The 16,132-nt window shown below is 39.8% G+C and overlaps 2 protein-coding genes across 2 annotated transcripts; one reads left to right on the top strand and one right to left on the bottom strand.

Moving 5' to 3' along the window:
* Positions 1 to 322: 322 nt before the first annotated feature.
* On the bottom strand, positions 323 to 6,655 carry vps18 (VPS18 core subunit of CORVET and HOPS complexes). Its single transcript, XM_066694380.1, has 6 exons — positions 6,201 to 6,655; positions 5,699 to 5,840; positions 5,406 to 5,497; positions 3,438 to 4,443; positions 2,519 to 3,389; positions 323 to 2,136 (listed from the first exon to the last, which is right to left on the bottom strand). The coding sequence occupies exons 1-6, from the start codon at positions 6,301 to 6,303 to the stop codon at positions 1,408 to 1,410; spliced, it is 2,943 nt and encodes a 980-aa protein (XP_066550477.1). The 5' UTR covers positions 6,304 to 6,655; the 3' UTR covers positions 323 to 1,407.
* Positions 6,656 to 7,293: 638 nt separating this feature from the next.
* On the top strand, positions 7,294 to 11,273 carry rhov (ras homolog family member V). The gene is made up of 3 exons (XM_066694512.1): positions 7,294 to 7,665; positions 8,201 to 8,259; positions 9,302 to 11,273. The coding sequence occupies exons 1-3, from the start codon at positions 7,464 to 7,466 to the stop codon at positions 9,746 to 9,748; spliced, it is 708 nt and encodes a 235-aa protein (XP_066550609.1). The 5' UTR covers positions 7,294 to 7,463; the 3' UTR covers positions 9,749 to 11,273.
* The last annotated feature ends 4,859 nt before the right edge of the window (positions 11,274 to 16,132 follow it).

Below are 16,132 nucleotides of genomic sequence, written 5' to 3'. Positions count from 1 at the left end.
AAACAATTTCTACTTTCAAACTCAAGATGTATTAAGTTATTCATTGATTATAAAATGTATGAATGCATCCTGGGATGTTAGATCAATGTTCTGATTTAATCTTAATTACGCCTTTTGGAGAAACATACAAATTAAATTACCATTGAACAAATTACTTAAATGACAATTAGTTTTATAGCAGTCTTGGCAATATTCTTTTAAATTGATAGTGATGCCTTTCACAGAATATTCATTATAACTCCCTTTGTACACAAACTATGAGCAACAGATTAACACATTTGTACAAGAAGCTTAGCATTACAAAATGCACAGAAAGCAAGAGTACTATAAAAGGAGAATTCTGTACTTTTATTCTATATGAAGGGAATAACACTGTTCACAGTGATAAAACAAATCAAGATTCTGTAAAAGCTTTTCACTTACAAAATGTATGAGTAACCAGGTAAATTATAGTTTTTCCATGAAAACATAATAACAGAAGAGTTAATTACCAAGCAGTAGGGTGTTCTTTATTTGGCAAGGTTAATCAAATTTGTAGCTGATACAGACGTTTTGTTATTTTTCCAACAATTAAAACTGACAATGTTTGATCTAAAAAGAGTGCTGGGAACAAAGCACATTTCATAAGACAGGCCTTTTTGCAAGTAAACATCAGTCTCAGGGCTTTGATTCACAATCTATATGATGTAATTAAGACTAAATAAATACCCAAGTTAAATGTACACATATGTTCACGTATAAAGCGGGTTCCGGAAGTAAAATTGCATAATTACAGTCGAAAGCGCTCACAGGTCATCCAGATTAGCAGGGAAACTGAAAGGTCCGTTTAGAGTTAGAGTTTGGTAATGTGATGGGTTACAGTGTAGAATTAAATACACTTTAAAAAGAAAAAATGATAGGATGTGCAGTCGAATACTAAGTCACTTGATAAAATTCAGGTTTGGTTAGAATTGGTAGTCACTTCAAAATGGTGGCACTTGCAAGGCAACAGGCATTTTAGGTATGAGGAAAGTGTTCTTTGTAGCCATTGTTTAGGGGAATCGAGAATAAAATGGTGAACTGAAAGAGGCAGAGAAGAAAAATGGGCTCCACTGAATAAAAATAAAGCACACTGTACACCAAAGCTGAAAACCGGAAAGCAGAATGGTAAAGGGAGTGCCACACAAAGCCATTACAGAGCATAGATAGTCAGTCAACTGTTGATATTCACATACAATCAAGAGTTGGATTTACATACAGTGCAGACGTAGCCCTCCTGGTGAACAGATCAGATACAACACTGTCTAGTTTTCACCCGTAACTGCACACTGCATTCGGAGGACATACCTTTTTACTATGTTAATTAGCAGAGCTTTACCATCTCCAGTCTTTTACCTACATAACAAATTCCAACACATTCTCAGTCCTTTACAGCCAGCTGGATTTCTCCTCCTCATACTTCTGTGGGTCAATGAAAGGCTTGTCAATGGACTTGATCATCAGCTCCCCGCAGTACACGCACTCGCCGGCAATGATGTCGTCAATGTCCGATTTGATCTGCTCCCGACTCTGCTGCCCTTTGCCCAGGCTGATGCTGTCCTCCTCCTTCTGCCGATGCCTGGACTTGGTGGGCTGGGCGGTGGCCGAAAGCTTTTTCTGGAGCTCCTCCAGTTTGGCCTGCTTGTAGGTGGACAGGTGAGGGCTGACCTCCTGAAAGAGGCAGTCGTAGTGGAACATGTGGCTGCACAGGAAGAGGTAGAAGGGCCGGTTGAGGAGTGGGAAATCGCAGGCAGCACACTTTTCCTGGGACTCCACCACGCCATACTTGCTCCTCATCTCCTGGATGTCCTCTCGTATGCGCTTGGCACTCTCCGTGGCCTCCTCCATCTCCTGCTTCAACTCCTCAATGTGCTTGTTGTACTCCTCCAGGGAGATGCAGATGGCCTCCTTGAAGTGGTCGATGGTGACAAAGTCAGGGAAGAACGGCAAAATGTCTTCGATCTTGAGCAGGTTGCAGCTGGACAGGCAGTTCATGGCCTTTTTGACATCTTTCTCCTCCTGCACAACATGGCGGGCGATCTTCAGCCACAGCTTTTTCCTCAGCTCCTCGTCATCCTCCGGCAGGTCGGCACACGACTTTGCCAGGTCCACATCCACCTACACAAACAGAAAAACACATTTCGTCACATTGCCATTGAAAATTAAATCATAAATGCATAAAGGTATAATTGTAATTGTAATTTGCCACCATCTAGAATAATGCAATAACATACTATACCCTTTATTGTAATTAAAACAAACCCATGCTCAAAGTAATGCATCAAGCCTTGCACTTCTCAAGTAACTTGAGAACAAAGCATCGATACTTTCTTTAGTTGCTCTGTTCCTCTCCTTGCTTAATCATTTGTTTATATCCACACTGGAAAATCGATTGACTGCTTTAAATAATGTTGCATCCCTCAAAAATTGTCATCTAACAGCTCTTAGTTAACATTATTTTTAGAACTTTATTTACAGTAGCTTTTTAAAGGTGACATACTTGCAGTGCCAGATCCACAGCCTCTTCAAACAGCTCCATTATCTTATAAACAAGAACGCATGCCCTGCGATGCCCATGCTCTGCACACAAGCGTAGGGCGTACTTAAGGTCATAGTGAATGTCCGAGGAGTGTGTCCCAGCCTGCTCGAGGTACCACAGCAAAGAGTCTGGTCTGTACTTAGCATAGAGGGACAGGAGGTAATTGTGTATGGCCTCTTCGGTCACAGTCAGCTCATACACGCAAAACTCCATGTAACGAATTGTCTCGTTTATCTGCTGTGTGCTGCCAATCTGGCTGTAGTTGACCAGAGCTGGGATGAGCTTTTTGGCGTCTAGTTTGTTCCCCATCTGGATCCAAGCGTCAACCACTTTCTTTGGGATGTGTTGCATCAGAACTGGGGAGAACTTGTAGAAGAGCTTCTCATCCCGATTCTTAGACAGCACCTCCAGGGCTGCCTCGTAGTTGTCATGCTGGCAGTGGTGGGAGATGACTCGCTCGTAGTCCTGCATGATGACAGAGAAGTAGACCATGTCCTCCACGTTGCCATGGCTGGCCAGAAGATCATAAATTGTCGTTCTGTTATTGTACAGACAATCTTTGTTTTTGGAGCTGTTAAGGAACCGCCGAAATTCTTCTCTCATTTCCAAGAAAAGCGCACGTTGTGATTCATCACATTCCAAGACACCCAGTCTGTTGAGGTAGAGTTCTGTCAGCCAGGTGACCAATAGGGTGATTTGTGTTCTCTCACTGGACTTCAGATTATTGAGTTTCTTAATCAGGAACTCCTTGAGTGCATCCTCCTGTTTAGCTTCAATAAACTTCAAGGCGATCTCCTCAAAATAGTTCTGTGTGAGAGCATAGCACTTGGCACTCTCCAAAGCGATCTCCTCAAAATAGTTCTGTGTGAGAGCATAGCACTTGGCACTCTCCAAATATTTCTTATTCTGGAAGCAGTGCTCTGCTTCTTTGGCCAAGACAGTGTCCAGACACTCCGGCCTGTCCCTGCAATACTCTTTTGCCAAGTCAAACTTATTCATGCTCATATACATCTGCCACACATCACGTGCCTCCCTCTGAATGTGGTAGCGGAAAACAGCTTTCTCTGTGTATATCCACACCAATCCACCAGCTGGGTCTTTGATCATCTTCTTCAAGGCGCCAAATTTATCAGGAAATACATCTTCATACACGACTTGTCCATTTAAAGTGCAGACGGCCTTCACGCGATCTGGCAGGAGTAGGAGGAAATGGAACTGCGTCAGGACGATGGATATGGGCTTGTTGAAGTTAAAGTCAATATCAGCAGTATATTCCCAAACTTGGACGTCACTCAGTAGAGAATCCGGACGGACGTAGTCCAGATTCCCATATAGGACGCCGTTCCCCATCATCCACGCAAACGACTTGGGGGACGTGCGGAGCTTGGAAGTGTAAAAAGCAATCTCGCTGTATCCCAGATTGGCAGGGAACTCCTGGAAGCTGGGGAAATGCTCCTGAGTTTGGTTGAAAATAGAGCTGAAGCCCTGCTGCTCGGCACCTTCGGCCACTTTTCCCACAAACTGAAACAGCCGCTTCCTCGTGGTGGCGATAATGAAAAACTTTGACTCGATCCCACGCTCAATCTCCAGGCAACAAACCGGGGCGGGCTTGCCATCTTCTTCTAAGGTGTGCACCAAACGTAAATACTGGTCTGGATTGGTGTTAAATAGGCTTCCTTCCGATGCCGAAATCTCAGCCTCGTAGATCTGCCCCTGGTTAGTGCCGACTAGAATGGGGCCTGTGTTGGTCTCATTACCCAGCAATTTATTCCAGCCAATACTCTCAATGAGGTGCCCCTTCCAGCGAGACAAACTCCGGACCTTCGGGGTGTTTCTATTGAGGTACAGGCACTCGTTTGACAGGAGACTGATTACCAGGTGGGAACCTGCACAGAAAATTGAAACAACAGTCATTTTCTTTGTTATTCCTTTCCTATTAATTAATTAATTAATTGATTGATTGATTTAGTTGCAGAATTACAAAATATCAGAGCAATATAAAGTCCAATAATACAGTGCAATACAGTACAATACAATAATAATACAGTGCAGCTCAGGCATAATACATTTTACAAATTTGGAATTGACACAAGTGTATAGGAGATACAGTAAGCAATATATAAGGTCTTACATCCTAACTTTGAAGCCAGACAGGAAAGTCAACTGTATTTGTTTTACCCACTCACTCACCACCTACTATTATCAGGAAGTGAATAAATGTTCATTTTTTATTAAACGTTTTACCTTAATTGTATTCATGAATTTCATATAGTGCGGTTTCCCCAAATAATTATTAACATAATCATCTTATTACATGATAAAATAAACATTACAAAAGCTAAGTGTATACAGTTCTAAACATTCTGTACTTGTTCATCATGCAAATCTACCTAAAGAAGCACATCAGTCCCCATCAATAAAGCCGTCTCACACTTCCTGCCTGCCTTAAGAGATTCGTGATGACCAATTGTAAGAGCCTTTAACCAGGTGACAACAGTGATTACGTTCCATTCGCCTTCCTGTGAAATTCTGATTAGGTGTGTGCGAGACAACAGGGTATCACAATGGGAGCCCTTAATAGCCAAGATGGTTTTATTTCTGAATCTTTGATCAGCTGAACAGGTTTGTGTAGACCCAAACAACAAAAACACAAAAGGTTGATAATTCACTCTCTAGTGGTTTGGTAAAAGCCGCTGCCTACTGCTAATTGTATAGTTTGTACAGTTTTTACTTACACAGCAAATTCAGCTCACACCACTTCACAAGCGCATGACTTAAAGTAATCAATACATTATTACAATCTCTGTATATTTCACTAATTCTGTAAGGGCAGTCAGTAGTTCCCTACCTGTAGGGTCAAGGAACAGCCTGTGTACTTTAGTTTCATCTTTACGTCCAAGTTCAACCTGATTGGGTTGATCAGGCTTTCCAAGATCAATCCTGCAACACAAAAGAGCAAGTTGTAATCAATTGACTGTAATATGATATACATAAACCTGTTTTGTTATAATGTTAGTGATTGCTGATTGAGATATGCAGCAGGCATACGCATTTTACTGGAACACATGGACAACACTATTTCCTACACCATTACCCCTTAGCAATGACTTAACCATAAGCATGCACACATATAGCCAGTACCTCAGCAGAGTGTCTTTGCCCAGACTCATGCACAGCTGGTTGTTGCAGACTGCAAAGTGGTTGATCTTCTCAGGAGGGGAAAAGTCAATTCTTTGCTTGTTAAATATTGGCTTCTCTTCTTCCAGCCTAGCACTCACAAAACCTAGACCAAAGAAGAAAAATCAGGAAAAAGCTCTATCATTATGCACAACTTTTGTTTCGGTTTAAGCAGGGGAAAAAAACCATGCTGATGAGGTTTCAGCTGTGGTTTAGTAGGCACATGAACTCCTCAGGATTACACAAGGACCGAATACCCTACACTTGTGTTTCCACGATTGACTTTGTATCTAGCATAGTATAAACTACACAAAAGCCGACTGCAATGAATTACATTTCTTCCACATGCATGGCAAATATGATTTCACCGAGACTAGAGAGTAGATTAGTGTCACTAGATTAGTGTTTCTTTTCACAAACCCCAGCTCCTCAGTACTGCGGGCCCCGTTAGCATCCCCGGGTTTACCTGAATGCGTAATGCCGATGTTGGAGGCAGAGAGACGGGCGTGCTGCTGCACTGGGTGCCGGATGCTCTGGGAGTCCTCATATTCGTCCAGTATTGAAGCCATGGCTTTTGCAGATGTACAAATACAAACTATAAACACCGAGCCTACTCTTCACTGAGGCCGAAATTATAATGGCATACCCCACTAGTCAGTAGTTCCTCTTTCGCCGCAGTTTCGCTTGCACGCCGATAACGCGCTTGTGCAACTGGTCTGCTTGTTTGGATTCATAAATGAGAACCGCGACTTAAAATAATATTAAACACATCCACAACCGTGCAGTCTGTGCGGCTCTAATGCTGTATATTCATCTTGCAAAAGGCTCCGGGTTTGTAATTGAATGACAGTACAATTGCAATCAGCTGACTGCCGCTGTCACATGACTGGATGGCCCACAATAACGAGAGAAGAGCCGACATCTGCACCCACAGCCACCACAAAGGGGCGATGCAAGCTTGGCTGCCATCATATGGACCATTTGCTTGCTTGACTTTCAATACATTAAATATTTACCTTGTTGCACTTTCCATTGCATTCATTGCGCACTGTATCTGTTTGTAACTTCACCTATTTCCCCTGGACTTCCAGCACGGATGAAAAAATATATATGTTCTTATTTGAACTACCCCCAAACTGCTCCGAAACATAATCAAGCACTGCATTTTGCACTTGAGTCTCGTTCAATTTACCCCTACCAGGAGTTGTGAAATGTATTTATTCATGCACTTGCTCTTTCTTAAAATGTGTATATTATGTGCCAACTCCCTATATATGTTCCTCTATATAAGGGTGTCTGCTAATGCATACATGCATGCATACATAGATACATAAATGCAAAATAAAGTCACTTCTCCAAAAAATGATCTGCAACAACAATGAAAATATAGGAACTACACAATTGCATTCAGTCTGTGCTTTGAGTTGGCCTCCCAGACTGCAGACAGACAGGCAGGTATGCGCATTGGGTTGCCCTCCTGCTTTGGGGAGCGGCTATGCAAATGCCAACCTGTTTGATCACACAGCTGGTACTAAAGTGAGCCCGACAGGCCAGGGAGTGACAGACCAACTAGAGCCGTGAAAGCAACCACAGCTTGCTAAACCCATGGTAGACAACAGGGACACTGACCACTGTGGAGGCACGCATCCACCCCGGGAATCTACCTGCACTGCTTTGACACGCTTTGTATCCTCTATCCCAGCAGTAAGTCGGACTATATTGGTGAGAAATGCCACCACAAATGGAATATATTTGCGATCAGAGCCGGGTGCCCTCTTTGCCCCCTTCCCCCGACCTGCACAGCGCGGAGCCCGCGGTGAAGTGCGTGTTGGTGGGGGACGGGGCTGTTGGGAAGACCAGTCTGATTGTGAGCTACACTACCAATGGATACCCAACGGAATACCAGCCCACTGCATTTGACATCTTCTCTGGTAAGCAACAGCAGGATGTATTGATTTCTTTTTCCAAAGTTAAGGGGGACTTACTGTAAAGCGAATGAAGTGCATTGCTCGCCTCAGAGGTGTGTGCAAATGTGATGCTGATATTCCCGTTGAAATGCATTTAAGCTACGATATTGGTAGTGAATACTTTCATGACGGTGTAGCAAATTGTGCATTGGAAATGCTCAGCAGGATGTGTTTGGGAATGTGTCTATATCCAGGGTGGGTTTAAAGCATTCAAGGGGGAGATGGAAAGAAGGTGCATGAACAACAATATTGTGGATGTTTTATTACTTTTCTCTCTTTATCACACACACACACACACACACACACACAGTGTATTAGATCCACCAGTTATACCAGTTTACAAAAATGATTGCATGGAAATAATCATTGAACCAGACATATCAATTTTTCAAACATGTGAAGGAGAACCCCCCATATTCTTTAGCATTAAAGCTGCTTTCTGTGGAGTAGAAGGTGCAATGGATAGGCAATAACCTTGTCTCCTGGGTTTCCTCTCCAGGACTTGTGCAGGTCGATGGTACTCCTGTGCGAATCCAGCTCTGTGACACAGCAGGGCAGGTAAGAATCATCCTTCAAGAGTCCGAATTAAGGTTCACTTCCATTACGTTCGCCATGGCAATTGCATTTCACATGACTTCTTTCTAAGGGTGCACCTTGGTCCTGAGGAGATAATTCGATCGTAGGCATCCTTGATATTGTCCAGCAATTCTTTTAATTTATAGAAATATACATGTACTCAATCGTATTTAAAAAGAGCCAACATTGCAGAATGTGAAACAACCTTCTGAGAAATTGGAAAGGCTCAGATAGCTCTGAGTATATCTTGAGGATAAGTTAATTGCTAAAGCTCTACAGTTTAAAAATATATTTCTTTGACTAATTACAAAAAAATCAGATTGATTTGTTTGTTTTTAAGTGTAATCATACTCCAATACACAATAACACAAACTCATGACATAAAGTCTGTGCTAAAATTCAGTTTTATTTTATTTAAATGAAAAAGATTTCATTTTACGAACATCTAGTGATGTAATTTAAAGACAGTTCTGATTGAAGGGAAGGAAACAATCATTTTATATGGTAATGTTTTATACAATATATCAAAATTGTGATCAAACACTTTGCATTTTAATGGAATTCTTTATTATTATTACTATTATAATTATCTGTTAGCAGAAACCTTTATCCAGCCCCTACAGTTACATATGAAGCATTTTTAAGCATTATAAAATGCAGTAATACAACCAATACAAACACAATGAACAAATACATATATGCATCAACCTTGTATAATGAGGTAAACAGTGCAGATATAATACAGTTGCTAAAGGGAGGGGGGATAGGAGAAGTCCTAGCGGAACAATAGAAGTACTAACAGTACATGGGAGAATAAGGAAGCAGAGTTAAATAAAGTGCATAATAGCAAGAGTGCTGAAGAGCTCGGGAGAATAAACTGCTGTATTTCAGGTACAATCTGAACAGATGTGTCTTGAGTAATTGACAGAAGGTCGGCCCGCCACTTAGGGCCAAGGGTTGAAAAAACACTTTTTCTTAAAACTCAATAAATGCTAATCGACCTGTTCCTTGTCTTTCTTTCCAGGAAGAGTTTGACCGCCTCCGATCGCTCTGCTACACGGGAACCGATGTCTTCGTGGTGTGTTTCAGCGTGGTCAACCCATCCTCCTTTCAGAACATAAGCGAGAAATGGATCCCTGAAATCCGGGCCTGTAACCCCACGTCTCCCATCATCCTTGTCGGAACACAATCCGACCTCCGCCACGATGTCAACGTTCTCATTAACCTGGACCGGTGTAAAGTCAAACCCGTGTTAAAATCTCGAGCTCGAAGTCTGGCGGAGAAGATCCGGGCACAGGATTACATTGAATGCTCGGCTTTGACTCAGAAGAACCTGAAGGAGGTCTTTGACACCGCCATCTTTGCTGCAATCAAACACAAGGCCCGAAAGGAAAAGAAACTGAAAATGTCCACGGACCGTACAAAGACCTTTTCAAAATGTGGGTGGAAGAAGTTTTTCTGTTTTGTCTGACTTCATAAGACAAAACTGGACTTAATTTATTAACTTACCAGTGTGTAAAATAACACATGAACCCCAGCAAGTCTTTGATCCAGCGTGGATCTAAGTGAAGGTATAGCCATGGAGTTGTGTGCTCTGGAGTTTGTGTTTCTCCTTGTCTGATGGCTTAAGTGCATGAAAATGGATTCATTTTCAATGCAAAGAAAGGGCAAATGAGTCTGGCCTTTGACTCATAATTTGTCAGAGTTTCTGTTTGTGAAGTGTATAGGTCAGGGTATTCAAAGGACAATGCACAAGGCCCACTTTGGAAAGTCTTCTCACAATCCTGTATCATTATGCTGAGTATTTAAAGGGTTGCACATTTATAGCTCATCAACTGGAAAAAAGTGAAAGCATTACCGTTACCCACACTACTATAAAATCAGAAACAGTTCCAGCTATACACAAGCGGTTTGCAAAATGCTTTAAGACACAAGATAGTATTTATACCATGATCACTTGTAATTTTGGATTAGCATAGGGGATTCCTAAATCATCCTGATTATTGTCATTAATGAAACACTACTTTTATCATGCTGCAACTGACTCTTAACTGGACTAAACAGAAGAAGGTTTTTGAGGAATTTTCACATCTGATTTAGAAGAATTGTTCTATTTCTTTGTCCAGGCAGATTGTGTTTCTCACTATATATATTTAACAGTATCAGATCTACTTTCTGACTGATTGCACTTTAGCCTTTAAAGTGGTGATGCACGGCAAGTCCTGAGTGAGATTAACAAAGTAATCATTTGTGACTCACGGCTGTGCAAAAATCATGGGTAAAATATTCCTAAAATTACTTTTAGTTTTCTGTAGTTAAATCTTAATCCTTTAGTCACATATAATGAAGGCATCTGCAATAGTTTCAAACTGCAACAACAACTATAATAATTATAAGGAAAACGGTTTAAAGTTATATTGCACATGATAATGCTAATTTATTTGAAAATAATACATTATCATAGTGTCTCTGTAGTGAAGAATATCTAAGCCATCCATAAACCGAATGTAATACTGTAGTGAAGCAGACATTTAAATTGAGCCACAGATTTTTGCTAAGGGTAACAAAAACCCTTATTCTGAAGGATTCAAATCTGCATCTTAGTCTTTCTCTTGTGCTTAAGATTTTACATTGTAATATCCTGGGGACCTAATACTGCTTTAATGCTTCTTGTGGAAGCCTTTTTATAATTGTTTGTTGTTTAAGCAAACCCTATTAGTTATATAAATGGGTTTGCAATTCATATTTTTTTTACCCTTTTGATTATCAGAGAACAAACTGTTTGTGCACTGTAAGTGATCTGTCTGTATGTGTTTATGTGAGACATTTGACATCTCTTTGTAATTGACTACAGCTCTCAATGATCATTTGTCATGTACAGTAGTAGGCATTTTATCTGCCAATGATCTACTATCGTGGCTTTGATTATTTCAGTTTCAAACCAGTTCATTTTTTATGAAGTGCTGAAAAATAAATTATTTAATTACTAAAAGGTGTCCTTGTGTGTTGTAAAAAACTTATTTTCTTGGGTTGTGTTTGTCAGAACTGAACACAATATTGAGATGCTTTACTTGTCTTTTAAAATAGCAAACTTTGAACTAACCCCCTTTTCCATTGATATCATGTATTTTGCATCGTAATTCTAATGACAAGATATTAAGGTAAATTACAATTACAATTTTGACAGACCTTTGGATTCAAATAGCTGATACCTCTTTGTGAAAAATAGACAAGATAGGCTTTTGAATTGTAAATCTTTATTTCATGCCAAGAACATCATGACCATTATAAGAACATAAGAACAATAACATGAGATTTTTTAATGGTTGCCAATCAGATTAAAATTTGTTAAACACATATATAACAACTGGGATGAGTTAATTAATTCAGTGTTAAACTGTAGTAACATCTTAGCTTTTGTAGCAGCAGATTGTTCTATGTTCACACAGGTACAACCAATACAGTATACAGTAAATAACGTGCAGTTGTCAAAGAACTGTTTGTAATTACTTTTACTAATGTAAATTTGTGTAATTTACCAGACAGACAGACAGAAAAGCTTGCAGATGTATCTATTCAAGTTATGTATTTTTTTATGACCTTTTTGTTTCAGCTCAAGCGCACGAAACACTTTAATACACACATTAACCCAACCAATCACAAGATTCTTAAAGCAATGGCCCTTTTTTTTTTGTTAAACCTTGTGGTGAATAGACCACAATTTACTTTTCTGTAGCAGCACTAATACAAGTGCAAATACATTGAAAATTCCCATAACTACATTGAGGATTGGTGGGTCTGTTGACACTCGAAACAAACCATCGGATGTAGCCGTTAATAGTACAAGAAACATGAAAAACATGTTAGTCTTGATCTGTTAAGAGATTAACACAAGGTTTCTTTATAAAACACCCCGTTCTGGGAGGAGACTTGCAAACATAGCTATTAAACTAATGCATTTTCTTAAAGAAACATGATTTCTAAATGTCTTGCTCTCTCCTACTTTTAAAATGAGAACAAGGTAAATAACTAGAAGGAGATTAAATAAGCAAAGGTATGTTTACCAACTAGGCTACACTAGGCTTTTCAATACCGCCCAAACTTCCTACTGGAAAAACCTTGAATTAGCAAGACTGCAAACTTATTTGTACATCCAAGTGAAGTCAATACAGGTAAAGTGTTTGAGATTATTTGCAATTTCAGGTAAATACACATACACATCAGCAAAAAATGAAAATAGTTCTGTCAATGGTTTATAATGATTGAAATCAAAATGCTAAAGATAAAAACACAAATTATATTTCCAGCTGCTAAGAGTTTGCATGGCATGCAAATTCTGTATTGTGCAATTCAGGCGTTACCAGAGGAGCAGTTTAAAACGTTGAGGATTTCAAAAGTAAAAGCTACACTGCTTGTAAACATAATGCAAACCAACCATTATATCATAACTCAATTCTGAAGTAATTCAAGCTCTATATATATTTACAGAGTCAAAATATTATGCCATTAACTAACTATATAGTATGTTTCAGTTTTTATATTACATTTTGTGTTTATCCATGCCTCATATTTGAATTTCTCTTCAAGGACGTTGTACTATTATAAAAGGGTTCAATAACTTTATGCTTTAACTTAGTTTAAATATTTTATTAAAATTCAAAGTTCAAACACTACTGTGTCAGATAATGGCAGCCATCTAGGAATTTAAATATTAGTCACTGTGAAAAATGACTTCATTCTGACCGTACCACGCACGGATAGTGGCAAGTTTGACAACATCAAGTCCCAGTGGTAAGGCCACAGTGGTTGCGTTTCCAGCATGAAAAGCAAAAGCAATGCAAATGCAAGAGAGTCACAGCGAAGACAAAATGAAAGCCTGCATCTAAGGCTAGTTTGTCTCTTTACTGCCTTGTAAAATACTTTCCTGAGAATGGGACCACCTATGAGGAGAGCATGTGAATAGAGATGCAGTCTAAAACTCAGCACCCTGCTGGGAGAGGAGCCCGAGATACACAGCTGCCTCCATAGGTGCTAGAGGCACTTCACACCTGACAGCAGGGAAAAAAGCAGAGCTGAAGACAAACGACCCTCGCCAGAAAAAAAACCCACAGCAACCTCCTGTGTATTTCCACCGCACCACGGCCCGAGGATTGGAGATCGACCCTCTCACAGATAACAGTATCAAGTTGTCATTTGTTTACTTAGCCTCCTGCTTTGTATGTTTCTTTTCCTGACATGTTCAGTCTGGTTCTGTAGGAGGCGAAGGACACTGTCAGTGACATCATTTGCATTTATTTAGTAAACATGGCAATGAAAGTTACCCCCATCTCTGGGCCGTGAGAATAAGGGTTGATGTACGCTATTACTCACTGGGTGGAGAAGGAAGAGGAGTGAGGGCCGTGTCCGAACTCTGGGCACTGGAGCTATAAATGAGACGATCAATTTTGAAGTAAAATGTAAAACCAGGCCTTGTGGTTCATTAGTAATCTATGGTGCTTCACGTGGAATAGGTTTCTGTTGCTTCATAGCTTCTAACTGATTTCCACATCTGAAATGTAACACCACAAGATAGAAATTACAAGTTTGTCAAGAATAGCCCTGATTAATATTTAGTTCAGAGTTTGAACCAAAAGGGCCTTTTCATTTGGTGTATTTTACACGCGAGACCCAGATAATGCCACGTCTTCTTGAAAAAATATGTATTTGATTGGGACACTTACATCAGCTTTTGTCTCTAAACTAGTTTGGAGTTCTCATTGTGTTCCTTGTTGTTTTATTTTACATTTCATCCTTTGAGAATGGGTTTAGGGCTGAAGTGTGTAACAAAAAAAATCTCCCTTTGTCAACCCAGGATTATTTTTCATTCATGAGGAAGAAACAAGACATTAAAATAAACACACGTCAACACAGGAAGATGTTACAAGGACATTTTAGATTAGCTGAAGTGACCAATCTGACCTAATTAGAGGCCAGACGCAATGAGGCGGCGAATATCAAAGAACATATCCAAGTCAATGCTGGCAGTTTCCTGGATACTGGACGATTCAGCACCTTTTCACAGAATAAAGCACCATGTGAGTAATTATGGGCATCAAAGAACAAGTCATTAACAGACAGAGGCACAGCTTCGAACAAAGCAATTATGTCTATTTTTTTAAACCAGGAAACAGTTTGTAGTATTGCTGCACACTGCCTTTAGTTGTGCTGTAACGCAGTCAGATACAATAGGACACACATTGAGCAATAATCCTAAACAGTCACCTTCAGTTTCCCATGAATGGCAGGCACCTTCTCTCTCACTGTGGTTTTGGGCTTGGCTAACAATCAATTGTCTTAAGATTCTCCCAGGAAGAAGGCCATTATTTTCCCAGGGCTCATGATAAATGAGTTATCTCTTTCTCTGGCAGGGCTCCAGTTTCTGAGTTTCGGAGTTTCAGTGATGTCACGTTTTGGCAGATTACATGAGAACCTGCAGGTGTGTGCTCTGCTTGGGGCTTTTCCCTTGGAAGAAGACTACACCTGCACATGTAAATGAAGAGGAACAGTTATCGCTACAAGCAGTTTAGTTGTACAAATCTTATTTTAGAGAGTAAGATAGTAGACTTATGATGCCCTCCATCAATGCCAGGGGAAGAAGCTCTGTGTTAAAGACCCTCTGAATGCTAAAACTTTTTCTGAGATGCTAAAAATGCACTGTATCAAATTCCGGACATGGAAGTTAGCTACTACTTACATAATACATGAAGATATATTAATATTACACACAGTTTAACAGGTATCTATGTATTGCTGCCTGACAAAAACAAAATTGACTTGATGCCTTCTTTTAATTGGCAAGGGTTCAACACCAGGTAGGTTTGTTTATTAATCTCATACTATCAAAGAGCTCAAATCATTAAGCCAGCAATTGCAAATTAATATCTATACGTATGTTTGCATGTTTTGTGCATCGGTTTAATAAAACGACACACAAACAAATACTGGTATACCAATTTGCCATAACTGTTGCACAACCACCGTTTTCTGTGCCCAATCAGAAATGGTATTGTGCAATAACTCAGAGCAGACATGGCGTTACTCATACTACAGTAGCTTCCCACTAACCCTTACTGATACACTCGCTTGATAGAGGCTGAGAGTTTGATAGGCTGTCCTTTAAGGGGATGAGATATGTATATGTCATCTGTTGTTATTTATAGCACATCGGTCTGAGTTTTACTGTCAAGTGACTTTTAACACTGTGGCAAGTCTCTGAACAAACAGATAACAAATAAACACAGAGGTAACAAGGCAAAAGAAATAGAATAGAAAGCAAAATCACTCCACTCATCCTAAAAGCAGTTTGAAATAAGTACATTTAATTAACTAAGTGTGTTTTTGTGTTGCTAAAGAACTGAATACGCATCTTCTGTTGCTGTAAATATCTGTCCCATTTTAGTCGTGTCTTGTAAATGACTGTTACCCAACTTACAGAATTAATGTATTCGTTTAAAGACTACTGCTAAATTAAATATCTTTACAGTTTACTGTTACTAGTTTAAACATGAACAACTTTTTTTTTGTTCTTCTTTAACAACCTCTAATGATGAGAATAAGTTGTTCTTAAATCATACACAGTTCCATTGCAGTGTCACAGGGGACGTGTCAGACCAGAAAAACGTCTTCAAGTAACACAATTAAAACCCTTTTATTATCAGGTGCCAAAACCAAATACAATGCATTAAAATACTGCACACGAATGTCACAACTGTGGTAATCCAAACCATGTTTGCTCTGAAAATGAACCAAAGCACTAGCTGTCCCTCTCAATTACATTATGCTGGCTGACTCAGAGAAACTCAAACATTGTTTTATT

This window comes from Amia ocellicauda, chromosome 21, assembly GCF_036373705.1.
Source record: "Amia ocellicauda isolate fAmiCal2 chromosome 21, fAmiCal2.hap1, whole genome shotgun sequence".
NCBI classification, from domain to species: domain Eukaryota; kingdom Metazoa; phylum Chordata; class Actinopteri; order Amiiformes; family Amiidae; genus Amia; species Amia ocellicauda.
The sequence above is the reverse complement of the archived record's forward strand: the minus strand, read 5'-3'. Positions and strand labels throughout refer to the sequence as shown.

Bases quoted from the DNA above. Each gene is read 5' to 3' on its own strand.
- rhov (XM_066694512.1), top strand. From the start codon at position 7,464: ATGCCACCACAAATGGAATATATTTGCGATCAGAGCCGGGTGCCCTCT. The intron at 7,666-8,200 runs GTAAGCAACAGC...TTTCCTCTCCAG, and splicing joins TGCATTTGACATCTTCTCTG to GACTTGTGCAGGTCGATGGT. The intron at 8,260-9,301 runs GTAAGAATCATC...CTTTCTTTCCAG, and splicing joins TCTGTGACACAGCAGGGCAG to GAAGAGTTTGACCGCCTCCG.
- vps18 (XM_066694380.1), bottom strand. From the start codon at position 6,303: ATGGCTTCAATACTGGACGAATATGAGGACTCCCAGAGCATCCGGCAC. The intron at 5,498-5,698 runs GTACTGGCTATA...TTTGTGTTGCAG, and splicing joins GGCAAAGACACTCTGCTGAG to GATTGATCTTGGAAAGCCTG. The intron at 2,137-2,518 runs GTATGTCACCTT...CTGTTTGTGTAG, and splicing joins CTGTGGATCTGGCACTGCAA to GTGGATGTGGACCTGGCAAA.